Raw genomic sequence first — 27229 nt, 5'->3', positions numbered from 1 at the left:
TTGGGATTCTCTAAGCAAGAATACTGGAGTGGGTTGCCATGCCCTCCTCCAGGAAATCTTCCCAACCCAGGGATCAAACTGAGGTCTCCTGCATTCATAGGCAGGTTCTTTACCACTAGCGCCACTGTATTAGGGTTTATTTCACAGGAATGCCACTTTGATAGCACTTTCTACTATGAAGCATAACTTATTTTCTTGTGTGAGCCCTGGAGCTGCTATAACAGATTGCCACAAACTGGGGGGCTTAAAACAACAGAAATCTGCCTCTCACAGTTCTGGAGACCAGAGTCTGAATCCAGGGGTGGGCAGGGCTCTCTTCTGCCTCTTCCAGCTTATGGTGGCCCCAGGGGTCCTTCAATTAAACAATGAAAAGGGACAGAAGGGGCCTGGTTTAGCCTTGAGACCAGGCCTCTCTCCCCAGCCTCCTCCCCTCCACCTTGGGAACCTACCCCTTGTATATCTGTGTACCCTTCAAGGGTGGGGAGAGGGACTTGTGTTCAGGATGGACTCCTCCTCATTTCTGCTGGTCGCAGTCAGGGAAGTGACACCCCACCTCAGCTGTCTGGCTTCATGGTCAGCAGGTCAGCCCTTCACTCTCCTTTCTCCAGCCACTGCCCAACAGAGAGAAGGATGTGACAGCCCTCCCAGGCCCAAAGCCCCTTGCAGAGGGACCATCCCCTCCAGGCTTACCTGCTATGCCCTCACCTGCTCCCCTGTGGACATTTGTCCCCTTCATGCCCAGGGGGCTGGGTGACCAGCAGCAGCTAAGCTCATTCCTCCCCTCTGGGCCACACCTCCACCATCTCTGAAGGTGTCACTTTCTTTAAATTTCTAAAAACCTATAAATCAGGGACTTCCCTGGGTGTCCAGTGGTTAAGACTCCATACTTCCACTGCTGGGGGTGTGGGTTCAATCCTTGGTTGGGGAACAAAGATCCCACATGCCAGGTGGTACAGCCTCAAAAGCAAACAAAAACTATAAATCACCAACAGAAACCAAGGACATCTGGGTATTTTCTCTTCTCTGAAAGTTATTTTTTTAATCCATTGTTGCATCTTCCATCTGCCACAGAGAGTCAAACCGTAGAACCAGGAAGGAGGCCCTGCCGGGAGTGTTGGCAGAGTCAGCTCCAATCTTGACGTCACTCATGCTGGGCAGTGATGCCCCATGCATTGGAGCCAGAGCACCTCCCACTCTTCCTGTATAGACACAGGCTGGACAGCTTCCCCTTTGGGCCCCACTGTCTGCCTCTGCGTTCTTTTCAGGAAAAGGCATCCTTTCACTCCGTGGTTCAGGTCAGGGACACAGCCCTGTTGCCAATGCCAGGTACTAGCACTGACTGTGGTTAGGGTTAGGGTGTGGTAACTGAAATAGGCAATAAAGCAAACGGGATCAAGGGTGATGGAAGTACACAAAACCAGGAAGAAGCAGCCCATGAGTCTACCAAGAAATGAGTATACTTTTTATTGTCAAGAAACGTCGATTCTTAAACAACAGTGTTCTCTTCACTCTTGGCTGAAAATGGCTCCGAGTGACATTCTCTTGCCAGTCTGGACGTGGTGTGACCATGCTGCGGTGGGCTTGCTGTAACTAGAAATATCTTTGGCATTTTCTTCCCTTTAGTGTCATAACTCGTAAAACATTTGTACAAAAAAATGTAGATTTACAGAAAATATGCATATAAATCACTTATCCTAAAATGTAGTAAATAACGTAGCAAAAACTTGATCAGATCCGTTTCATACACAAGCTGGACAAATTGGCTGTGCGTAATCTCTAACTTATCTATGGCGTTTTATAAATTAGTGCTTTGACATTAAAAAGGAGGTTTATAAAAAGACCCCTCATAGCATCGAAAACTCTTAATTTCTCTCTCCATTTCCACTTTTTGTAGTCCCTAGAATTTATACTCATCACAAACATATCACCATTCTTATAAAAAGTAGTTATTTTAAGAAAAAAGTTGCACTGCAATCATGATACGTTACATTCAAAATTCCATGTTATCAAGAGTTCTTCCCTTTATAAACACATGTCTGAAATAAGAGCCCCATGCCCATCCATGCAGAAGTATCTGGTAAGCGGGGTACCAGCCTCGGTTTCATTGCTCGGGGCCACATGGTCACCACGACACTGGCGGGCGTCTAGATCCAGAGCAGCCTCCCCCTCCCGTCTGTGCCCCTCCTCTGCCTTGCACCCTCCTCAAGAGACTTTGCAGTTGTTCCTAGAGCAGCGTCTGGGGGGGCTTTGGGAGAGGTGGGTGCCCTTGGCTTTTCGGAGGCTGGTCCTCTTGTGGCTGGAGCCGGAGGCGAGGGAGCAGGGACGGCCGTGCGCCATCCTGGCGCTCAGGCCGGTGGCCATCGAGAAGGACTTGAGGTGGCTCCTGAGGGCCGTGGGCAGCGGCAGCCTGTCCAGCAGGTGCGCAGGCGTGCAGGACACCACTGCCCGGCAGCACAGGTCCTGCAAGCTCAGTACTTGGGAAAGGAAAGAAAACCTGGTTCACTTGCGTTGTCCTGGCGTGGGGCCAGCACCGGGGCAGCAGGACACCTGTCCACCCTCCGCTCTGGGACTCTGGGGCAAGACGTCAAGGCCCAGTCTCCCACCCTGTGCCTACGGGTGGCAATTAGAAATGGGTGGTCCTGCTTTCATCTTTTTAAACCCACTTTGCCTTCAAACTTGAGACCACCATCCTCCCTTGCACTGGGTCTGAGAGATGAGTCCTGCCCGGCAATGGCCAATGAGGTCTCCTGTGCAACCAGCTTTTGGGGCTTGAGGCCAAGGGCTTCAGGAAACGTGCTTCCCAACTGAGTAGCTGACCCAAAATAATGTGTTATCAGCTTTATAAAGACATACCGGAGAACACACCAGAAAAGCAAATGCTCTCACTTATATTTCACCTACATAGTTTGTTTTATGAGTCAGAGTCCCTGCTCAGATAGAGCAGGGCTCCCAAGGGGCCTTCTGGAAGCAGAGACTGCGTCTCACCCTTGGTGCGGTCAGGGCACTCCTCAACCCCTGGAGGATCAGACAGAAGAAACACAACCCAGGGTTTTGGTTCCTTTTAGAATCAAGGTCCTAACAACTTTCAGAACAGTACTTCTCAACTGGAGGCGATTTTGACTCCCTAGGGCATTTGGCAAAGTCTGGAGACATTTGTGCTTTTCACAAATGGGGGCAGGGAGACCAAGGATGCAGCTCACCCACAGCATAGGGGACGCCCCCACCTGAGGACACTCCATCCCAACTGGCTCTAGTGCCATGGGGCAGAAGCTCTGATTTATGAGAATGGAGACAGCGACCTGGGGCCAGGTCCTGGGAGGCTGAGCGCTGGAGGGGCTTCTGGGCAGCCTGGAGGAGCACCTACCCTTGCTCGGCCTCCAGAGCCGGTCCATCCCGTGCCGCAGCAACACGATCCTGGCCAGCTCCATAAAGGACTCAGTGATGTTGAAATTGCACAGCGGGCTGACCTCGAAAAACGTCACACCCAGGCGCTCCGCGTAGGCCTGGGCCTGCTCCGTGGGGACCTGCCGCTTGAAGGCCAGGTGCAGGCGGTTCCCCACCAGGATCTTAGGGACCCCTGGGGCGTGCTAAAGGGAGACAAAGAGGCAAGGAAAGTGGGTCAGGCGCAAGCTTTGTTGTTGTAATGACAGGTGCCCTGGGGTGATATCCACCTAGAACTTCAGAATATGTCCTTTTTTGAAAATAGGGACTTTGCAGATGGAATTAGTTAAGATGAGGTCTTGGGGTGGACCCGACATCCCGTTACTGTGTCCTTATAAGAAGGGGAGAGGACGCACAGGGAAGGAGACACATGACGGCAGAGCAGAGATGGAGTGAGGCGTCCACAGATCAGAGACCAGGGACTGTCAGCAACACCAGAAGCTGCAGGAGGCAGGAAGGATCCTCCTCTCAAGCAGAGGGAGCCAACACCTTGCTTCTGGACTCTGACCCCAGAACTCAGAATGAGTTTCCTTTGTGTTCAGCCACACAGTCTGTGATGAGCTGTTACAGCCACCCCAGGACGCTCACAACGGTGGGTGGGACTGACCACTGGATGTCCCCGTTGGCAGCTGGGCCGGTCAGGGTGCCAGCAGGTAGCAGCCTAGTCACCACTGGTCAACCCACCTGACTGTGTGCAGGGCCTCATCCTGTGCTAGGAGGTGACAGGTCCTCCCCGCTGTGGCTGGAGCTTTGTGCCCTGGCCCCCTGCCCGTCCCCGCCGTGCGCCCACAAGGAGGGCGCCCTGGCCCTGTTGTACCTCATTGATCTCCTTAATCCACCGGTCGATGCCATCAAAGGACCAGCGGTTTGCGATGTCGTACACCAGGATCACACCCTGGGGAGGCAACGGTCACTTGTGGACAGACTGGCCAGCACGCAGGCCACTCAGGCACACACTCACAACGAGCTAAACAGTCATTCTACTTATTTTAACGCAAAACACATTTTTTAAAATTTATGTGCCAAATGTAGCAGCTATATGATCATTTCCAGTGATAATTTCATAAGCTCATGGAGAAACCCACAAATGTGAAGGTGTGTTGGGTAGTGGAACTCAGTTCCCCACATTCACGAGCTGGTCCAGGGACATGGAACGTGGGGGGACTGCAGAGCCCACCCACCTGCACAGAGTTCCCACACACGTGCAGACACACACTCATGTGAATGTGGTGCACACACAACCCACATGCCTGCATGTTTATCTATGTACATGCATAAATGCATGTGAACGCACACCACTCATGCACACGTACATACAAATGCAACACGCAACCACCACCCCACCCCACCCCACCCCACCCCCGATGCTGAAGGCTTGGGAGTCACCAACCAGTCCACAGCACAACTTTAGACTCTGGCATCAGTTTATATGTGAGCTAATTGCTTTGTCCTCCAAGTATCCATTAAAGAGCATTCCAAAAGTCATTATTAAAGTCAGTTTGACCTCCCAGTTCAGGGGATGTTACCTGTGCGCCCCGAGAGTAAGAGCGGAATATGGTACAAAATCTTCCCTGACCCGACGTGTCCCTGGAAAAGATGTTGGAGGCCTGTAAGAAGAAATCACTGCTTCCTGACAACAAGGTTTTTGAACTTGGGAGCCAGAACATTGTATCATTGTCAGTCAGTGGCCATGCCAAAGGAAAGTCCAAGCCCCCAACGAAATGTTGGGCACATTTTCCCTGGAGAGATCCAGACCTTGAGATGTCCTTCTGGGTGCTTTCTCTTTTCTAATTATTTGAAAAGTCAACTAGAGAAAGTAGTAATGGGTTGAAGTGTGATGTGTTAGCCACTCAGTCGTGTCCGACTCTTTGCGACCTCATGGACTATAGCCCGCTAGGCTTTGCTGTCCATGGGATTTCCCAGGCAAGAATACTGGAGTGGGTTGCCATTTCCCTTCTCCAGAGTAATGGGTTTCCACATAATAATTCTGACATTTCAATAAATCTAATTTAGGTTTTTTACAAGTTGTATAATTTGGAGATAAAGCTATCTTTGGAATGTGAGTCTACACTGAGGGAGAAATAGGCCAAAGGATTTGGTGGGGTCACTCCACTTCCAATTAGCTCAAAAACATCATGGGAATTCCCTGACATCCAGTGCTTAGCACTCCTCGCTTTCACTGCCAAGGGCGCTGGTTCAATCCCTGGTCAGGGAACTAAGACCTGGTAAGAAAAGATCTCATGAAGCCAGCCCTGTGGATACATCCCTATATTCCTCAATATGAGGAAGTGATCCTGGGATGCATTCATCAGGATAAAAAAGAAGAGCACTTTGGGACGGACTCCGCCCCGTCTCAGGGCATTTACTGAGATGGACCGACCACCCCAACCAGGCACAGGGGCTCCATTTCAGATGCCAAGGAAACAGGAGCAGCTGTTACAATAGCCTTCTGAGTCCAGGACAAGTTTGGATTGAGAGGGGAGCCCTCAGGAGGTCTCTGGGGAGGAAGGAAGGGAAAAGAGATTTGAGAGTCAGCAGGGACAGGGGCATCGAGCGGACATCATGGAGAGAGGCTTCCTGGGTCAGCCTTGGGAGCTTACTGCTCTTGGTTAGGGGTGGGTGGGGGTGGGAGAAGGGGCTCTGGGCCCTCTGGAGACACTTATGGCCTTGAGAGGTCTGGCGTGGTCAGGCGAGAGAATGGAACCATGCAGGTGGCCCAGGAGAGGGGATGACACAGGAGCTAGTGATGGTGGTCAGGAAAGCCACATGGCGTGGGGGCAACCAGGGATCAGTCACAGCAGGAAAACCCTCGTCACCCACCCCTGGAGCTGGAGGGTCAGGAGCATCACACCAGAGCATCAGAACCAAGGCTGCTGGAGTAGGGACCAAGAAAGAGACCCAATTCAGAGCTGTCCACCCTCCGCCCTGTTGAGCTTGGTCACAGTGTATGGCCCCTCGGCACTAGCAAGACAGAAGAAGGCCACATGCTCTGGACTGACTCCGAGGCCCATGCAGATCTCAGCTCCCAAGGGACCTATTGGGTCAGGCTGGGGCTGAAGCAGTGGATCTTCCCTCGGGTGCCACCAGAGTCCCCAAGGACCAGGACAGCTCCCCCCACCCCATGTTCAGGGGTCAGGAGGGACCCCTGACTCACCAGAGCTGCAGCTTCACCCTCCGGCCGTCCAGCAGGATGGTGGTGGTCTTGTAGTCGATTCCTGTGAAAGAGGGTCGAGGCAGCTTAAGTGCTAAGCACTTCCACAAAGTCTTGTTCAGGTAAAATGTGCAGATCAGAGAGATAATCTCATGCTGGGGAAGAAAGGACTTCTCACTGGTGGGATCCAGCACTCACGGGGCAGCTGAACTGGGCCCTACTTGGACCCTGGCCCACCAGCCTCACCTACCTTCTATCTGAAGCAGGGTCTCCAACCTCCGCTCCTCCCTTACCACCATTGCCTCCAGCTCAGTGCCCAGGCCCCTGCCACTACCTTAGCGGTGGGCAGCAGGAGCCCCCAGAACAATTCTGCAGCTGGCTCTACACATGGCCTGCTGGCCCCAGGTTTGCTGAGAGACTGTGGGCAGCCCAGCCACACACCCTTGTCTCTGCTGGACTCAGGGCTAGAACGTGGAGCTCCTTTCCTCCAAGTTATCCCACTGAGAATGTAAGGTAAAAGTGTGTAGAAAATGAAATTAGTTATGAAGTATTTTCTCAACTATGCAAAGATGAAACATGTACCGATGTGCACAAGGGTGATGAAATAAAGTTCCTGTTCTATGGCGAGACAAGAAAAACTTAGACATAAATAGTTTTTCTGCCCATATGGACTGCCTCCCTCCTCCGCTTTATGTATTGGACATCTGCGTTGACCACACCTCCATAGGAGACAACGTGCGTGCCTGCTAAGTTGCTTCACTTGTGTCCGACTCCTTGTGACCCCATGGAGTGTAGCCCACCAGGCTCCTCTGTCCATGGGATTCTCCAGGCCAGAGTACTGGAGTGGGTTGCCATGCCCTCCTCCAGGGAATCGTCCCGACCGAGGGATCCAACCTGCATCTCCTGCATTGCAGGCGGATTCTTTACTGCTGAGCCACCCGGGAAGCCCACAGGAGAGAACATTCCTTCTTAATTTTGTAAACCATTAGGATGGCCTGGTCAGCACTTGATAACTCCTCAGGAGATAACCGTCTTTCGTAATGTTGTGAGGGATCATGATGACCCAGATTTGCTTTGGATGAGCAGACCTAGATTGTGTAAACCGTCAACGTGCCTTTTGATGTATATCCCTTTGTCTCAAAAACATTTATAACTGTGCTTTGACCTGTGACAGGCAGAGCAGTCCTCAGAGCTTTCCGAAAGACAGTCTCCCAGGTTATAATCCACAGGTTGGTGCAAATAAAATTTTGCATTACTTTCTTGAAAAATGTTAGTTTCTCAGTCACATCTGACTCTTTGCAACCCCATGGCTTCTCTGTTCGTGGAATTCTCCAGGCAAGAATAATGAAGTCGGTTGACATCTCCTAGCCCAGGGGATTTTCCCAACCCAGGGGTTGAACCTGGGCCTCCTGCATTGCAGGCAGATTTGTTACCATCTGAGCCACCAGGGAAACCCTTCATTTTCTTTCTTAGACTAATTGATTAATTTTTCATGGTGTAGTGGCAGGATATCAGAGACACCCACCAGAGGACACCGGGGGTCTACCCTGAATGGGCGCTCGGTATCAGCCTTCTGAGCCCCGCTGGCTCCTCAGTACTCCTCAGGTGTTCTGGTGAGCTCTCCTGATATCCGGATCTCACTGTTTAAGTGATGATCCTACAACTTGTATTTAAGGTTTTCTTTACTTGACTTGGAGTCTTAAGGGGCACTGGTGAATTTCCTTGGTAGAGTCCCAGGGAGGTCTGGGCAGGAAGCCCAAAGAAACATAGGCAGCTGGAGTTTTGTTAAATTTGGCTTCAATTAAGAAGAAAAAAGAAAAAAAAAAAACAAGTCGATACATGGTCTGACCAAACAGTTTGCCAGTGACACAGGACAGCCTGCTCAGCCCCAAGAACAAGGGACACCAGCTCCTGCCCGCCACAAGGTGTCCTCAGGTGACTGAGAACCTAATGGAGATGTCCGAGGATCGATCCTCCAGACCTGCAGCAGTGCTGCAGCAGATCCCAGATCCCATTACGAGGATTAAGTAAACGCTGTTCTGGGGACACACGAGATAAAAGCTGATCACCGAGTACTCCAAGCACCCGTGGTGGTTTTAGACTGTCAGAGGGTGAAACTAAGAAAAGTAAAGAAGTCGAGCCGATCCTGGGAGTAACTCCTTGGAGGGCTAGACTCAGAAGCAGCACAAAGCTCATCAACCACACTGTCCTCAGAAAGTTGTTCAGATCGTATCTCATCTCTGAGCAACCAAATCAATAACGGGAAACTGCTTCAGAGGCCAGACAGCTCATGGATGGACAGCCACCGATGGGGACACAAGCTGGGTTTATATAGAACTGATGCTTGCAAGTGCTTACTTAATTGGGAATTAAAGGAAATCCTGCCCTGAAATGACCAAGTTGGGATTCTTTTTTTGGCATTCCAAAACCAATTTTTGTGTGAACACTCAGAGGAAGCCAGCAGAGGATAATTTCTTACTATGTCAGTCAGTCTCCAGGACCTCTGCCTGCAGGGTCTCCTGGGAACTAGAGTGATAAGAGCTTCTCTTTTTTCTAAAGTTGGATTGCATGCATGAGTACTAAGTCACTTCAGTCATATCTGACTCTGCAACCCTATGGACCGAAGCCTACCAGGCTCCTCCATCATGGGATTCTCCAGGCAAGAATACTGGAGTGGGTTGCCATGCCCTCCTCTAGAGGATCTTCCCGACCCAGGGATCAAACCTGCATCTCTATGTCTCTTGCAGAAAGGCAGGTTCTTTATCACTAGTGCTACCTGGGAAGCCTTAAAATTGGATTAGCAGCAGAAAATATTTGTGGGGCTAGTTTCTTGGATCATTTGAATTGGAAAGGCTCCTAATTGTCAAAATTTCAAAAGACTCATCTTAAACTATTGTACCTGTTTTAATCTGTATGCAGAAGCCCCTAGGAGGGACTTCCCTGGACGTCTAGTGCTTAAGAATCCAGATTGCAACGGAGGGGATGCGAGTTCTACTCCTGGTCAGGATAGATCCTACATGTTGCCGAGCAACTAAACCCATGCGTCCTAACTACTGAGCCCAAGCCCACGATTAAGATCCCGCCGGCTGCAATGAAGACCCGACACAACCAAAAAAAGGCTTGTCTCCTGTCTTAAAGCAGGTTAAGGGCAATGCCACGTGTCTGGTGGGGATGGCAGAATATTCAGCCTCACATTCTGAGGACACATCATCCAAGTGTTCAGGACAGAGTATAGATTCCAGACACTGTTTAGGTCAGTAGTTTTGGATCTGGGCAATTGCATCTTTTTAAAATAAATTTTTATTTATTTAATTTTATTTATTTTTGGCTGCACTGACTCTTCACTGCTACACTTGGGCTTTCTCTAGTTGTGGCAAGTGGGCTTATTGTGGTGGCTTCTCTTGTTGCAGAGCACAGGCTCTAGAGTTCAAAGTCTCAGTATTTGTGGTGTGTAGGCTTAGTTGCCCAGAAGCATATGGAATCTTCCCAGACTAGGGATCAAACCTGTGTTCCTTGCATTGGCGGGAGAATTCTTAAACACTGGACCACCTGGGAAGTCCTGAAATTACATCTTGTAGTGACTACCAAGGACCTCTTTACAGTCCTTTAAATCCCTTCAAATGCTTATGTCCTTCCTTTTGCAATAGTCAGCACTGGGGCATATGTAGAATGAGACACCCACACACATACACAATAAATAAATAGAATATATACACATTTACTAAATAGAGTGTATATGTGCATAGTAAATAGGTATGAATGCATATATATATACATAATAAATACAATTATAATTATATATTTTTATATAAGCTATACATAAATTAGAGATACCAAGGGAGCATTTCATGCAAAGATGGGCACAATAAAGGACAGAAATGGTATGGACCTAACAGAAGCTGAAGATATTAAGAAGAGGTGGCAAGAATACACAGAAGAACTGTACCAAAAAGATCTTCACGACCCAGATAATCACGATGGTGTGATCACTGACCGAGAGCCAGACATCCTGGAGTGTGAAGTCAACTGGGCCTTAGAAAGCATCATTACGAACAAAGCTAGTGGAGGTGATAGAATTCCAGTTGAGCTATTTCACATCCTGAAAGATGATGCTGTGAAAGTGCTGCACTCAATATGCCAGAAAATTTGGAAAACTCAGCAGTGGCCACAGGACTGGAAAAGGTCAGTTTTCATTCCAATCCCAAAGAAAGGCAATGCCAAAGAATGCTCAAACTACCGCACAATTGCACTCATCTCACATGGTGGCAAAGTAATGCTCAAAATTCTCCAAGCCAGGCTTTAATAATACGTGAACTGTGAAATTCCAGTGTTCAAGCTGGTTTTAGAAAAGGCAGAAGAACCAGAGATCAAATTGCCAACATCCACTGGATCATCAAAAAAGGAAGAGAGTTTCAGGAAAACATCTATTTCTGCTTTATTGACTATGCCAAAGCCTTTGACTGTGTGGATCATAATAAACTGTGGAAAATTCTGAAAGAGATGGGAATACCAGACCCCCTGACCGGCCTCTTGAGAAATCTGTATGCAGGTCAGGAAGCAGCAGTTAGAACTGAACACGGAACAACAGACTGGTTCCAAATAGGACAAGGAGTAAGTCAAGTCTGTATACTGTCACCCTGCTTATTTAACTTATATGCAGAGTACATCATGAGAAATGCTGGGCTGGATGAAGCATAAGCTGGAATCAAGATTGCCGGGAGAAATATCAGTAACCTCAGATATGCAGATGACACCCCCTTTATGGCAGAAAGGGAAGAAGAACTAAAGAGCCTCTTGATGAAAGTGAAAAAGGAGAGTGAAAAAGTTGGCTTAAAGCTCAACATTCAGAAAACGAAGATCATGGCATCTGGTCCCATCACTTCATGCCAAGTAGATGGGGAAATAGTGGAAATATTGAGAGACTTTATTTTGGGGGGCTCCAAAATCACTGCAGATGGTGATTGCAGCCATGAAATTAAAAGACACTTACTCCTTGGAAGTTGTGACCAACCTAGACAGCATATTAAAAAGCAGAGACATTCATTACTTTACCAACAAATGTCTGTCTAGCCAAGGCTATGGTTTTTCCAGTAGTATGTGTGAATGTGAGAGTTGGACTGTAAAGAAACCTGAGTGCTGAAGAATTGATGCTTTTGAACTGTGGTGTTGGAGAAGATTCTTGAGAGTCCCTTGGATTGCAAGGAGATCCAACCAGTCCATCCTAAAGGAGATCAGTCCTGAGTGTTTATTGGAAGGACTGATGTTGAAGCTGAAACTCCAATACTTTGGCTACCTGATGCAAAGAACTGACTCACGTGAAAAGACCCTAATGTTGGGAAAGATAGAAGGCAGGAGGAGAAGGGGACAACAAAGGATGTGATGATTGGATGGGGGCTCAATGAATATGAATTTGAGTAAACTCCAGGAGTTGGTGATGGACAGGGAGGCCTGGTGTGCTGGAGTCCATCGGGTCGCAAAGAGTTGGACATGACTGAGTGTGAACTGATACATATTTATATATAGAGAATATAGAAATATATATTTATGGTTCAGTGGTAAAGGCTCCACTTTCAATACAGGAGACATGGGTTTGATCCCTGGTGGAGAAGATCCCCTGGAGGAGGAAATGGCAACCCACTCCAGTATTCTGTCCATGGGAATCCCATGGACAGAGGAGTCTGGTAGGCTACAGTCCATGGGGTCACAAAAGTCAGACATGACTTAGCAACTAAACCACCACCATCATACATAAAAGTTAACTTTGAGGTTTCTCAGACGGTAAAGAACCTGCCCGCAATGCTAGAGACCTGGGTTCGATTCCTGGGTCAGGAAGATTTCCTGGAGAAGGGAAGGGCTACCCACTGCAGTATTCTTGCCTGGAGAATCCCATGGACAGAGATTACAATCCTTGGGGTCACAAAGAGTTGGATACGACTGAGGGACTAATGCTTTTTTTGCATACACACACACACAAATATTTAGTTTTTCCCTTGGAATGCTTAAAGGTTTTGCACTGTCTGCCTGAAGCAACACATAAGTAGACTTGGGTATCTATTTTTGCATCTGGAGATAACATGGGCTTTGGCACATCTGTTTCCAGACAATGAGAGAGGATGCTTGCTGCTCACAGGCTAGAGGGCTGTTTCACTTTTATTCTAAAGGAAGTTAATCTACCGCATGAGCTGGGCTGGCTCCTTTGATTTAGAAAGTCTCCTAGCGTACCGATATTTTAGGTCCACAATAAAAAAAAAGTTTTCATAAATGTGAAAGAATTTGTTCCTGATGGTCTTCTTAAGCATACTATTAAAATGAGTTTTTAAAACTGTATTTGGTTTTTGTTTTCATGAGTTGTGGACGCACATGGCTTCAGGGGTCACCTCATTCTCTAGGGCTTGGTATGGAAAATGTACCACACCTGTGTTCCACTCTCCATTTTCTTTCTTTATTTAGATTCACTACACAGCTTGTAGGATCTTAGTTCCCTGACCAGGGATTGAACCATGGGCCCATGGCAGTGAAAGCACCAAGCCCTAACTACTAGACTGCCAGGGAATCCCATTCACTCCCCATTCCAGTCTTCACTAGTCCCTTCTTTTGCTGTGTCTCTCCAAACTTCTAAACAACGTCCTTATATTCCTACTTCCTGACTTTTCAGTTTTAGGCATTAATCAATTTTCCATTACAGAAGGTGAAAATATAGTTCTCTTTCGCTGACGTACCCCCGCCTCTATCTCTAACACACACTCTCTCTCTCGTTTATACATGCACACACGGACAGAGACTAGTTATGTTGCTGTTTTAGCTAAATCAATACTCAATTTTACATCAATGTGACCAAGTGAACACTGTCCAGAATGGAACCATGTGGTATACTGTGTTTATTTGTCCTTCATGTATGATTTGTTTTTGTTCTGGGTCCACCATGTGACATGTGGGATCTTAGTTCCCCAGCCAGGGATCCAACCGGTGTCCCCTACATTGCAAGACAGATTCTTAGCTGGATTTCCAGGGAAGTCCCCATTTTTTGTTTGTTTGTTTGTTTCTTCTGGAGTTAAAGATTGCCTTTTGGTTTACTCGATTAGTTTTCCCTGCATTTATCACTAACTCCTCCCTATGATCTCCCTAGTCATCTAAATCTCTAGATGTGGGCCCATCTAAACTCAATGAAGAGTGACTGCCCTAGACACAGCATAAATAAGTGTCTAGGCTGTCCTCACTCTTCATTGAGTTTAGATAGGCCCACCGCTGAGGTAAGAAATAATTTTCCTTCAGAAACGCAATCTGACCTTTCCTCTGGCAGGGTATGAGGGGATCTTCTCCTTGGTGCTGGTGTTTTGCAGTTTCAAACCTTAGTATGGGGCATCTTTAGTCTTCTTTGTTTTGCTGACCACTCAACAGCTCTTTCAATCTGGAGATGCAAATCTTTCAATTCGGGGAAACTTTTTTTTCCCGTATTTAGTTATTTGGCTGCACTGTGCCTTAGCTGCGGCTCCCAGGCTCTCTAGGTGTGGTACAAAGGCCTAGCTTCCCCACAGTACATGAGATCTTAGTCCCAGACTAGGGATCAAACATTAGATCAATTCACCTTGCATTAGAAGGTGAATTCTTAACCACTGGACTACCAAAGAAGTCCCTGGGAAAACTTTCTTGACATATGTTTTCCTCCTCTGGGGTCTTATTAATAAGACGTTGGCTTTCTTTGGAAATTTTATTTCTGCCATCACATTTGCAATTTCCAAGATCTTTGTCGTTTTTTTGGATTTCTCGCTTTTGACATTTTGCCTCTGGTCACAGCTGCAAAGCTCCTACTGGACCAGCCCTCCTGCAGATAACAACTCTCAGCGGTGGACATGATATAAAAACCAGTGAGCTGATGACCCTGGAGAGTGACTGGCCAAGCAGGTAGGAGAGAGAGCGTCTTCACTGTTTTCTCCACATTGGCATCATAGCTTGCAACAGTCATATAGTTTGGAGTTGCCCGGGGCCAGCTTCCTCCCCAGGTGGAAATTAACCTAACACAGAAGAAGCAGGGATGGGGCATGTGCAGAGAGCAGCTTTGAGGAGAAGGAATAGTGGAGAGTCCAGAATGGCTCAGCCTTGGGATCTAGCCTGAAACTAGGTGCACCCCTCAGCCTGTCAGTTACATGAGGCCACACAACTCCTCTTTGCTTAAGCTTCTTTGAAAGGATTCTTTTTTTGCACCAGAAAATGCTCTGACAGAAAACCCATGAAGCAGTGACTGGAGAGAGAGGCAGAGGAAACTTAACACACAAATCTTGGAAAAGGTACAGAAGTACCTTTTAACATCTTCCCAAAGCAGAGCATAATGCCCTCTACATCCCAGAGTTTCGCTAATAGTAAAAATGTATTTGGCCTTTCCAGGTGGTGCTAGTGGTAGAGAATTTGCCTACCAATGCAAGAGACCCAAGAGACACAGGTTCAATCCCTGGGTCAGGAAAATACTCTGGAGTAGGAAATGGCAACCCACTCCAGTTTTCTTGCCTGAAAAATCCACGGACAGAGGAGCCTGGAGGGCTATGGTTTGTGGGGTCACAAAGAGTCAGACATGACTTAGCGACTGAACACCAAACATGTATTTGAAAGAAAATCTAGGGACTTCACTGGCGGTCCAGTGGCTAAGACTCCATGCTCCCAGAGCAGGGGGCCCATCTCTGGTTGCGGAACTAGATCCCACATGTCGCAACTAAGACATGGTGCAGCCAAATAAATAAAAATAAATAAATTTTAAATTTATTTAAATCATTATCAGCGATAATGATCTAACTATTAATATTTGGGACCCAAACTGAACGATGACTCTGGTGGTAGTTCTTATCAGGGCCAGTCCCTGCCGGCTTACCTGCGCTCGGCACACCAACCCTGATGCCTGGGACCCTCAGGCACCCTCCCCCAGTCATGTGTGCTTTGGAGACCCAGGTAGTCTCCATCAGTATTAATGTCCTTTAGTGCTGAGACCCATCCTTCTTCCTGCACAGACCCATCTGTGCAGCTGAGTGCTTCACTCCCATGGTAGGCACCTCGTTTATCCCTGTAGCTGAGAATTTGGGACGGGGAAGAACCGGGGAGGTTGTGGGTGAAGGTTGGGGGGATGGGAAATAAAGCTTGAGAAAACATGCCTCCCCTTTGATCTGTAGGGTGGAAAGTGGGAGCAGAGATGGGCTGGCCCACCGGGGACCCCACAGGTTTCCCATGTAGGACTGTGAAGATCCTGCAGGGAGAAGCTCTGTGGCACCTGGGAAAATCCCATTCCTGATGACCAGCAATTTCCTCCTTCTTTTTTTTTTTAAATTTAATTTATTTTTTATGGAAGGATAGTTCCTTTACAGAATCTTGCTGTTTTCTGTCAAATCTCAACATGAATCAGCCATAGGTATACAAATATCCTCTCCCTTTCGAACCTCCCTCCCATCTCCCTCCCCATCCCACCCCTCTAGCTTGATACAGAGCCCCTGTTTGAGTTTCCTGAGCCATACAGCAAATTCCCATTGGCTACCTATTTTACATTTGGTGATGTAAGTTCCCATGTTACTCTCTCCATACATCTCACCCTCTCCTCCCCTCTCCCCATGTCCATACGTCTATTCTCTATGTCTGTTTCTCCACTGTTGCCCTGTAAATAAATTCTTCAGTACCAGTTTTCTGGATTCCGTATATATGTGTTAGAATACGGTATTTATCTTTCTCTTTCTCCCTCCCTCTTCTTGTGCCTCAGTTTCCCGGATGGCTCATGTCTGTGACCTGCCACCAGCCATGGCCTCAGATCAGCACAAGCTCCATTCTTGCCCAGGCCCCTGGGCCCCAGAAGATAAACCCTCCGTCAAGGATGTGCCCACCTCAGAGAAGCCCCCAAGTCACACCTATCCATGCCAGGTTCAAAGCCTGATTGTAAGAAGGGTCTCTTTTTTCATACACTTATTTATTGAACCGTTTTTTTTTTTTAATGTTCCTCCATTTATGTGTTCGCTCTGTGCCTATTTATTGCACTTCCTCTTCTCTGACTCTCTTGCTTTTTGGTTCATAGTTTTGACAGCAGTAGTGTCCATGTTAGGCTCAGAAGGTATAACACACATTCGGTGCACTCAGCCCATTCACCAAGAGCTCTGTCCATCAAAATAAAATAAAAATACACAAAAGTCCTTGAACAAAGCCTGTCGGAATGTTCACTGAGTGAATCAGAACAACAGAACAAGAAGAGAGATAATTTTAGCCTAAAAGAAAAAGCAAATGTCAACTGCCAAGCCACTCCTTACACTTTGAGGCCACCGGATGTGTAAATAATCTATTTCAGCTTCTCCTGCACCTGCTGAATTCTCTCTCTATGACTTAGAGGACCCAGACATGTAAATACTGGCTAAGTATCATTGACGAACGTATTCATCATGAGAACCTGACTTTTGAGAACATGCCTTATGTTGAATTAAAATATCTGAAAGCAGAGTGCTGGCTGCCAGGGGTGTGGGAGGGTCCAGGTTTCTACTTGCAGGGGCGAGGAAAATGTTCTAAAATTAGAAAGTTACAGGGTTGTGAATGTCTCAAATGCCACTGAATGATTCACTTTAACACGGTTGCATGTGTGCATGCTAAGTCACTTCAGTTGTGTCCAACTCTTTGTGACCCTGTAGCCTGTAGCCCACCAGGCTCCTTTTGTCCATGGGGCTTCTCCAGGCAAGAATACTGGAGTGGGTTGCCATGCCCTCCTCCAGGGGATCTTCCCAACCCTGGGATTGAACCCAGGTCTCCCGCATTTCAGGCGGATTCTTTACCGTCTGAATCACCAGGGAGGAAAATGTGTTCCTTGCACATTTCTCCTTCCTGGTTTTTCTCTTGGAGATAGCAAAGTGGGGACTTCCCTGGCGCTCCAGTGGTTAAGACTCCAAACTTCCAGTTCAGAGGGTGAGGGTTCAATCCTTGGTCAGGGAACTAAGATCCTACACATAGTGTGGACAAAAAGACAAAAAAAAAAATAGCAAAGTAGTTTGACCCGAGTGTCTCCAGCCTCCTCATGGCCTGGCTACCCCAGCTCATCCACACAGCTCCCAGCTCTTAGCTGCCCCAGCTAAGAGCTGCCCATTTGGGGGCTCCCCATTAGGGGGCTAAACTCTCCCATGCCTTCCCTGGCAGGAACAGGACCACTGTCATGCCCACCTTTTCCCCTAACAATCTATGTGCTAAGCTACTGCATTCAGGCCTTGTGAAATCCCGCAGCAAGGACAAGCTCCACAGACCAGATACTGATGGGACCCAGTACATCACCTACCATGAATGAAATTAGGGGTCATCCAGAGTTTCCCCTATCACTCAATACGGCCCAATGACTACCCCTTCTTTCCAGAGCCCTGACACATCAGAGGGTCCCAGGCCCTTCAAACTGCAAGGCTGCCCCTGCCACGTCTTGAGGTCACCCCTTAATGTGGGCACTGCTTAGACCTGGACTCAGGCCACCAGCAGGGCTCAGTTGTCGTGTTACTGAGTCTAAGCTCCCTCTGCTCGCCACACAACCCATCAGTGAATCCAAGAGACAAGGTGTTGAGGCACGGAATACGATGAAAGCCAGCTGACTGAGAAGGTGGCATAAATAAGTGGAGAGAAATAACGTGTTCATGGACCGGATTGATAGACCCAGTATAGTTAAGTTGGCAGCTCTCCCCAAATGGATTCATAGATTCAATCAAAAATCGTGGTTGGATGTTTTGGGGGGGGTAGATTGACAAAGCTAAATTTTATATGGAAAACGAAAGGAATTAGTATAGCTCTTATGAGGCAAGGAAGACCCAGTGCAGCCAAAATTAAACTTTAAAAAAAAAAAAAAACCCACCCAAAGAGACAAGTCATCTGTATTAGCAAACTGATGAAATGCTGGTAGCATCTTAAGCCAGCGTGCTGCAGTCAGACTCACTTTAGGAGCCCCTGGAGCCCCTGCAAATGGGTGGGTGGACCGGCACCCTGCTCCTAGAGAGGAGGAGGGGGGAGGGTGACCCAGGTTGAGTGGGGAATTTGGTTGAGGCCTCCAAGGAGGCAAGCTCACTTCTGAAGAAGGTAAACCCTGAAGATGTCACAGAAACTGCTGTCTTACATCATAGCCCCTTTAAATTGTCTTCTTTGTGGATCTGACAAAATCTACGTAACTGATATTTTTAGGTCCAAGCCCCCCGGGGGGTTGCAGCTCTTCTGTTTTTATTTATATACAATTCACTTTTTGCCCCCAGTTAAGCTAAAGAAGCCTGGAAAGTGTGAAACAGAAGTTCAAAGCAATCTCTTAAGGTGAAGTGAGCCCACCACAGCCTGCAAGTACTCAGTAACATGCCAGCCATTTCCATACAACTTGCTACTTCTCTTTACCCCTAACAGTCGCCACATGGACCCTGAGCTCCTGGGCCAGCCATGAGTAAGCAGGTGTGGCTGGCAGGACCCGGGCAGGACCTGGAGGCTGTGATTACCTGGCTGCTCTCACCTGGCAGCCACCAGGCGTCCCATGACAGTGGCAAAGGACACAGGGAGGGGTGGCTGGGCCTCCCGCTCTGGTAGCTGAGTCTCTTACAACCTGGACTGGCTAGTTCTGAGCCCTTCCCTGCCCATTACCTAAAGTCAGGTTCACCCTGGACTGGGGGCTTGCAGGGGTTAGAGGTCAGACTAAAGGGGCTGTCTCCACTTCAGGGAGAAGATCCCACAAAGACACAGGAGAGGTAGGACTTACTCAAGGACTTTTAACGAGAAAATCTCATACAAATACAATTTTATTGTTTTCAAATACGTGGAAGTATTTATGACGTAATTTTAAAAACCCAATGCATTAAGTTTACTGAGTGCTCACAAGTGGTACTGAGGGAGATGAAGGAGTTTGACCATGAAGAAGGATAAAACACGACTCAATTCTCAGTTCAAACTGGAAAGTGATGACTTTATAAATCGTGTTTTGAATCCTAAAGTGGTTGCCCAGGGAGACGGGCAGAGTCCCTGTAAGCTGTCTGCAGCATCTAGAAGGTAGCAGGAGAGAGTGGGCATCTCCTGGCAGAAAGACTGTCAAAGGCAAAGAGAAAGGACAAATAACCTATTTCACGCCATGGTTCTTCTATACTCTCAATAAGTGGGAAGTGTTATTTTTAGCTCTTGGCAAAGATGAAATGGAGAAAGAAAGATGGGAGCTTCCTGCTGGGAAAAGGAAGCTGGAGAAAGAGTCAAAAGAAAGTAGTCGGAGAAACAGTGAGTCTCCTGTTGGGAAGGAAAAAAACTGGAAGGCAAGAGATTGTAGCTTTTGATGTCAGTTTGATCCACTCCCATCACTCAGGAAATGAACAAAATGTAGAAACTCAGCAATCAGGGAAGGAAAGGGTATGAACCTGGCATCAGGAACACCCCAGCCTGAGCCCAGGGGGAACCCAAGATGAGCAGAAGACAGAGCCCAGCTACAGCCTTGATTCGCCACCTTCTGGATACCAGCTGTTGAGGCCTTCTTTCCATTTCTGCCCAGAGCAGGACTTCCAAGGGGTGAAGAGGTAGGACTGAGCACCAACCCACTGGACAGAAGTGAGGCTCCAGGGCCAGTAAGGGCCCGGTAGGACCCTGAGTGTGCATGTCAGCCATGGGAAGGAAGGACAGCTCCTTGGGCAATGGGCCACCCAGTGAGAGGTCTCCACAGCTCACATGCACCCTCCTGCTCCTCCCAGAACTCAGGTTGCAGGACAGGGTCAGGAACCTGAGGCCCCCGCCCTCCAACTGTAGGCTAGGAGGCAAACAGAAGGTCCTTGGTGGAGAAGCCAGGCCTCACCAGACTGTGTCAGAGCACAGACTACATGCAGGTGGAGCTGCCCCGGTATGAGACAGACACAGGGATACACAGCAGACCCGCCTGCAAGCATGGAGCAGACCCGCCTGCAAAGCAGAAAGCCTGCAGGTGGGGGGTGTCTGGTGCCCCGGCTGTGACAAGTGACAGAGCAGTGTGAGGGGAAGGGGGTCTCTACTGGGTATCCAACTGGAAAAGAATGTGTCTTGACCTCCACCCCACACCATTCCTCAGTCCAGTGGGACAGCATCCACCAATGTCAGAGATAAGACAGTGGAGCCTCAGAGGACACCCCCAGCCTGGGACAGACAGAGACTTGTTCAGCACCCAGAGTCCCCCCCATGAATACCCATCATTTGGATTATGTAACAATGAAGGGTTTCAGTACTTAGAAATACTATTAAAGGGATTAAAGGCAACACATCAACACATGAGTAGATAACTCACGATACGTATTTCTGACAAGAAACTCACAGCCAGAATGTATTTTTTCAAACACCCGCACTGCCCAGTAAATTCAGCCTAACGGAAAATGGACAAAAGTGTTCAATCTCATCAGTCATTAGAGAGGTACAAATTCAAGCTACACTCTACTTTCCAGAAGGGCTAGAATGCAAAAGAACAAGAACCAAGTGTTGGTACGGATGTGGGCAAACAGAACTCCCAAACTTGGCAGCAAGAGTCTAAGTTGAAAATATTTTCAGTGTATCTTCTTAAGTTAAACATATGCGTGCCACAATACTCAGCCGTCCCAGGTATATTCTGACAGAAATAGGTCTTTGGTATTCCAAAGACTCACAGTGGACACGTTCACAGCAGGACTAATCACAACAACCAGAAACTGGAAACCACAGAAATGCCAACCCCAGCAGGATGGGTAGATAGATAGATCACGGTGCATTCACACCAGGGATATCATAAACCATCCACAACCATATACGACTCAGGAGAGTATTATACAATGAGAGCAAGAGAAGCAGTCACAGTACAGCTCTAATTTTCACACAGAATGAATGAAAAAGTAATGACCCGCGATGTCAGAAGCCCGGGCAGCGGTCATATTTTGGGGTGTTGTGGCTGGCGGAAGGGTTGGGGGCCCAGGAACCTGTTGGTGTTGGGCTTCCGGGGTGCTGGTTGCATGGGCTTGTTAGCTTTGTGAAAATTCACTGAGCTATGCAGTGATAATAGGTACATTTTCCTATATGTATGCGTCATACTTCAATAAAAGTTTAAAAAGGAATGGAAAACAACTCAACTTGTAAGGAGATGTGAGCCCAGGAGCAGACGGAAATTCATCCCAGTTACTTCATGCAATGGAACAATCTAATAAAACCATGAAGTTGGTAAAATAGTTCAAAGGAGAGTTTTTTAAATGAACTTGTAAAGAAGTTTTTAAAAGTTGAAAAAGAGGAAAATTTTAAAAGTAAGGAAAAATGAGAGAATTCTCTGCTGGTCCTGTGCTTAGGACTCTGTGCTTTCACTGCTGAGGGCATGGGTTTGATCCTTGGTTGGGAAACTAAGCTACTCCGGTATTCTTGCCTGAGAATTCCATGGACAGTGGAGCCTGGCAGGCTACAGTCCATGGGGTTATAAAGAGTTGGACACAACTGAGCTACTAACAGGCAGAATAATGGCCCATCAAAGAGGTCCATGTCCTAATTCACAGAATTTGTGGATATGTTAGGTTACATGGCAAAGGGGAATTAAGTTTTACTAGTGAGGTGATCTTAAGATACAGAGATTATTCTGGATCATCTAGTGGCCCCAGTGTGATCACATGCGTGCGTGCTAAGTCTCTTCAGTCATGTCTGACTCTTTGCGACCCTACACATTGTAGCCCCGCAGGCTCCTCTGTCCATGGGATTCTCCAGGCAAGGATACTAGGGTGGGTTGCCGTGCCCTCCTCCAGGGGACCTTCCCAACCCAGGGACTGAACCCATATGTCTTACATCTCCTGTATCGGCAGGTGGGTTCTTTAGCACCACCTGGGAAGCCCAGTGTGATCACAAGCGTTCTTAAAAAGGAAGCAGGAGGCAGAGTCCAGCCCAGAATGATGAGATTAGAGAAAGACGCCCCCCCCCCCCCGCCGGCCCCTGCCCAGCTCCCACTGCTGGCCCTGAAGGTGGGGGAGGACCTACAGGCCAAGAGACAAAGGCAGATTCTAGAATGCGGAAAAGGCAGGAAAACAGACTGGCCACTAGAACCTCCAGAAAGGAATGCAGGCTTGCTGATCTTGACTTTAGCCAATGAGATTGGGTTGACTACCACCCCTCAGAACTGTAAGAGAATTTGTGTTATTTCAAGCCACTACATTTGTGGCAATCAGCCCAGCAGCCACAGGAAACCAATACAACTGGTGTCACTGAAGTAGAAACACCAATAAATGCACCAGAAGATGTTTTGAGAACATAAAATAAATTTCCCTAAAATTGAGAAAAAAAATCTGCAAATTGAAAGAGTACTCAGTGTGCCAGGAATTCAAAATGAAGCTTTCAGCTCTGAGACATGGTCTGGTTAAGCTCATGAAATGAAGCAAAAAGAAGGAACCCGTCAGAAATTCATGAAGAAAATGCAAATCACCAGTATGGGAAAAAAAAATCAGCTGTCTTCAGGCTTCCCCACATCCAATGGCAGAGGATGGAGCAGCGCTTATAAAGGTTGAGGGAAAGAAAACAGCAGTTGAGACTATTACACCCAGCCAAGACAGTGTTCAAAGATAGAGGCAAAGGACAGTGACATGAAAATGCTTAGGAAACACTCATGAGCCCTTCCTGAAAAAATGATAGAAATGAAATTAGCAATCAGAGGGATAGCAAAATAAAAGATTACCAGTGAGCACAGAGTACTCTGAAATACTGAATTAACACTGAGCAATTGTGGGCACTGTAGCTACTATGCAGAATTGGGTATTTGGAACCTGGGCACCTGAACATACAAACAGGCTCTGAACTCAGGGATAGGGTGGAGGGAGATGGGTTGTGAGGCTGAAAGGCCCTTGCCTTTTCTGCCAGAAGCACCCACACTGTTTCAGAGTGAAATGTGTTTTTAAAATAATAATCATGATGATTCCAATTTCTGCCAATTTTTCATAATCTCTTTTCAGTTTTGAATAGTTTTATTTATTTTTGGCTATGCTGGATCTTTGGTGTTATGTGGGTTTTCTCTAGTTGTGGCAAGTGGGGGCTACTCTCTAGTTTTGGTGTGCGGGCTTCTCACTCTGGTGGCTTCCCTTATTGCACAGTGTGGACTCTAGGGCATGCAGGTTTCAGAAACTGCAGCACCTGGGCCCAAGAGTTGCAGCTTCTGGGCTCTAGAGCACAGGCTCAATAGTTGTGGCACACAGGATTAGTTGCTCCTCATCATGTGGGATCTTCCCAGATCAGGGATTGAACCCGTGTCTCCTGCATTGGCAGGCAGATTCTGTACCACTGAGCCACCAGGGAAGCCCCATAGTCTCTTTTCTTAATCCAAGAAGAATCTTTTAGTAAATCAAAAACCCACAGAGGGCGCATCTATCATATCAGTTCTTTTCTGCAGTGTCTCAAGCCAAGCTGACAAGACCTTTTGTGGAACATGTCTTTTTAGCCTAAATCCTCCCTCTGTGTCAAGGAAAAAACTTCAGGAGAAATCCCTGTCTAGTTGTTAGAAGTCTCGGTTCAGCACATAGAATGAAAGTAACAGCAGAAGCACCAAGCCTCCATTCACACCAGCCAGAAGGACCTTCCTGCAAACGCTGGTCCACGTTCCTTTTTGCCCCCACGTTGTTCATCTACTACAGAACAGGAAACATCCCACAGCCTATTCCCCCAAACATACACAGCACTGTATTTGCTGAATGTTTTGTTACTTCACCTCCGGCCCATCCATTCACTGAGCCGCACACCAAGAGGACCCAGCTGAGGAGGAAACAGTCACAGCTCCCCACTCTCATAGAGCTTAAACCCAGCACTGCGCTGTCCAGCACGTCTGCTGCCTCACAAGTGGCTGTCCAGCACTACAAATGTGGCTAATGCACACTTTTAGGGCTTCCCCAGTGGCTCAGTGGTAAAGAATCCACCTGCAATGCAGGAGACCTGGGTTCCATCTCTGGGTTGGGAAGATCCCCTGGAGCAGAGCATGGCAACCCACTCCAGTATTCTTGCCTGGAGAATCCCATGGGTGGAGGCTATCATCCATAGGGTTGCAAAGAACTGGATGCGACAGAAGTGACTGAGCACGCACACTTTTAGTTGTATTTCCCTCTAACATGCTTTAAGTGTAAAGAACTACATGTAGCTGATGACATCATCTTGGACAGTCTGTTCTAGAATCAGAATCTGCCTTTTCTTAGAACCAGGGGGTGACTGTTACATGCACTGCAGTGTGAGAATGGATCCAGGTTTTCACCATCAGCTCATGCCCCCATCTCAAACCTTCCCCAACTCAGTGTGCTGCCCATTGTCTTCTCAGTCCTACCCTGGCTGACCAGGACAAGAAGCACCCCCAGGCTGGCTTGAACATTAAGATTCCATTCCCTAGGCTGCCTTCCTCAGCTACCCAGGAACCAGACAGCAAGCAGCAGCCTCTGTATTGGAAATGTGGCTCCTGCCCCTGAGATGTTAGCTCAACGGTGAACATCCACAGCTCTCCTTCCACAGCCACTCAGCCTGCACCAGCCAAGCAGCCTTTGGTGGGTAAAGACCCGGGCACTGCGGGAACACCTGGTCCTCCCGCCTCTTGGCCCAAGTTCCGCCCGCTTTCCTCCCTGCGGCCCTTCTTTTCCTCCTAATGTCCACCCTCTTTCAGGGGCTGCTGCTCTCAGACCAGAAACTTCTTGGACCCCCTGTAGGCTGCCATCGGGTGCTCTGGTCTCCCCTCACCCTGGGGCCCTCATTCTCTGTCGGTACTTCCCTTCTTGCACCCCAGACCATGCTCCCTAGGTCACTAGGGTTCCTTGCCCTTTCAGGCCTGTCCACCAGGAGGAGGAGCCCCTCCACATACAGGGAACCCTGAAGAAGCCTCGAGATGTGTCCTCTGTGCTTTCTCTCCCTCCCTTTCCATCCGACCCACGCGCAGAGCCACCACCTGTGAGCCTGCCCGCGCTGTGCTCGGATCCCACGCTCCCAGCCCCTCGCGCCGGCATCGCATCCGCAGGCGTCCTTTCCAGACTCGTCGTGTGCCAAGTGCGACCTCCCGGCAGGACACCCAGGAGCAGCCCCGCCAACCTTCCTCCCCAAACCCGGACTGTGTGGTCGTACGCTCTCCTCCGTCTGGCAGTCACCCCCAGGTCGGGAGGACCCCAGCGCCCCATTCAGCCGCTCGCTCCCGCCTCACGCTCAGAGTGCGCGCGTCCCAGCCTCACTCCCACTAGTCCCCTGGGTCCCCCATGTCCAGGGTTTGGGGTGTGCAGCCGGGGCTGCCCGCGTCGTGCGGGCGGGATTCAGGCAGAGACTCGACGGCCCTAAGCCCGGTGCTCCCCTTCCAGGTCCCGCGTCCCCTTCTCTTTCACAGTCCCGGCGCGCTCCACCCCTCCTCCCCTCGCCTCGGGGGCCTCGCTTTCCCTCCCAGGCTCCGCGGCCCCAGCTCCCCTCCCTGATCTCCCTATTCCCTCCGCCCGCGGAACGCTCGCCTTCGGGACCCCGTACCTCCCCGGCCTCTTTTGCTCCGCTCTTTGGCGACCCTCGCCGGGCCAGCTACCCCTCTTCGCAGCCCCCGCGCTCTCCACCCCCTCTTCTCTCCTCTCCTCCCCTGCACCCCGCCCCCGCCTAGCTCTCGGGTCTGCGCCCCTCTCCTCCCCAGCCCCCGCGCGCTCCACCCCCACTCCATCCCGGCCCGGCGCTCACCCGCGGGGTGGCCATACGGGGACTCGGCCGCACCGTCCTGCAGGCTCGCCAGGATCTCGCCTTTGCCCACGTCGCTGTCGCCCACCAGCAGGAATTTGAGCAGAAAGTCGTAGGCGCGGACCGGGCTGCCCCCGGTGCTCATCGTGCCGCGCCAGCGCCCGCGCCCATGCCCAGCCCACGGGACAGCGCAGAGGCGGTGGCCTGGCAGTCCAGCGCCGCGCGGGTCCAGAGGTCCCTGGAGCACTGCGAGCCCCGCGGTCCCAGCAGCCTGACAGCGCGCACTCGGGCTCCGCCCAGCCATTGGCCGACCGCAGTTGCTAGGGCGGCTGTACGCTCTCATTGGCTGGCTGCCCATCCATCTCGCTTTCGTCTCCTCCTCTAGGCCGTTCCCATCCGCCCCTCCCGGGAACCTACGGTCTCTGCTGCCAATGGTAGACGGGAGGCGGGGCGGGGCGGGGCGGGGCCAAGGTTGGGGCGGGGCGGGGCGATCAGGGGGCGAGGCTGGGTGATCACACTCCAGCGTGGGCTCTTGGGCTGGGTGCCAAGGCTCGCCTCGCACCCACCCAGAGTCCTCACTGGGCCGGGTGGGGTCGTCGCAAGGGCCGGTTCCGGTCGCAGACGCGTGGGAAGTGGCCTGATGTCAAGGGCCCGTGCCCCAGGCAAGCTCGGGCTGTCGGTCGCTCCCAGAGGTCCTTCCACCGCACCAGCAGAGTGCTGGGTGCGCGTGCTTGTGAGTGCCTGTTCACGTGTTTGTGCGCATCCGCGTGCCTCTGCGCGCGTGTGTGCATGCGTCTGCGCACCTATGCCTGGGTACGTCTTCAGGTGCTGGTGTGTGAGTCCGTGCAAGTGTCTGTGCAGCTGGGAGAGAGGACCAGGTGAGGACCCTCCAGTTCCTGGGCTCCTTTCCGCATCTAGGGAGCAGTGGGCGCCGGGTGGGGGCCTGTCTTCTGCGCTGGGTGTCTGACGAGGTGCGCGTTCCTTTACTCGCGGAATCCAGACAGCGCTAAGCGGCGC

At 49.4% G+C, this 27229-nt stretch overlaps 1 protein-coding gene and 1 long non-coding RNA gene across 2 annotated transcripts; one reads left to right on the top strand and one right to left on the bottom strand.

Moving 5' to 3' along the window:
• Positions 1-1441: 1441 nt before the first annotated feature.
• Positions 1442-26570, bottom strand: RAB40B (RAB40B, member RAS oncogene family). Its single transcript, XM_061392445.1, has 6 exons — positions 26216-26570; positions 6596-6656; positions 4968-5028; positions 4259-4336; positions 3365-3587; positions 1442-2474 (listed from the first exon to the last, which is right to left on the bottom strand). The coding sequence occupies exons 1-6, from the start codon at positions 26568-26570 to the stop codon at positions 2203-2205; spliced, it is 1050 nt and encodes a 349-aa protein (XP_061248429.1). The 3' UTR covers positions 1442-2202.
• On the top strand, positions 24435-25394 carry LOC133232705 (uncharacterized). The gene is made up of 2 exons (XR_009731438.1): positions 24435-25062; positions 25339-25394. It is a non-coding gene; the product is annotated as an uncharacterized LOC133232705 (long non-coding RNA).
• Positions 26571-27229: the final 659 nt, after the last annotated feature.

The sequence above is a fragment of the Bos javanicus genome, chromosome 19 (assembly GCF_032452875.1).
Source record: "Bos javanicus breed banteng chromosome 19, ARS-OSU_banteng_1.0, whole genome shotgun sequence".
NCBI classification, from domain to species: domain Eukaryota; kingdom Metazoa; phylum Chordata; class Mammalia; order Artiodactyla; family Bovidae; genus Bos; species Bos javanicus.
The sequence above is the reverse complement of the archived record's forward strand: the minus strand, read 5'-3'. Positions and strand labels throughout refer to the sequence as shown.

What these genes read in the sequence shown, in the direction of transcription:
- RAB40B (XM_061392445.1), bottom strand. Translation starts at nt 26,570, where the DNA reads ATGGGCAGCCAGCCAATGAGAGCGTACAGCCGCCCTAGCAACTGCGGT. An exon ending in CTTACTCTCGGGGCGCACAG is followed by an intron (nt 4,337 to 4,967) that starts GTAACATCCCCT and finishes TTGCCTCCCCAG; the next exon opens with GGTGTGATCCTGGTGTACGA. An exon ending in GGATTAAGGAGATCAATGAG is followed by an intron (nt 3,588 to 4,258) that starts GTACAACAGGGC and finishes GTCTCCCTTTAG; the next exon opens with CACGCCCCAGGGGTCCCTAA.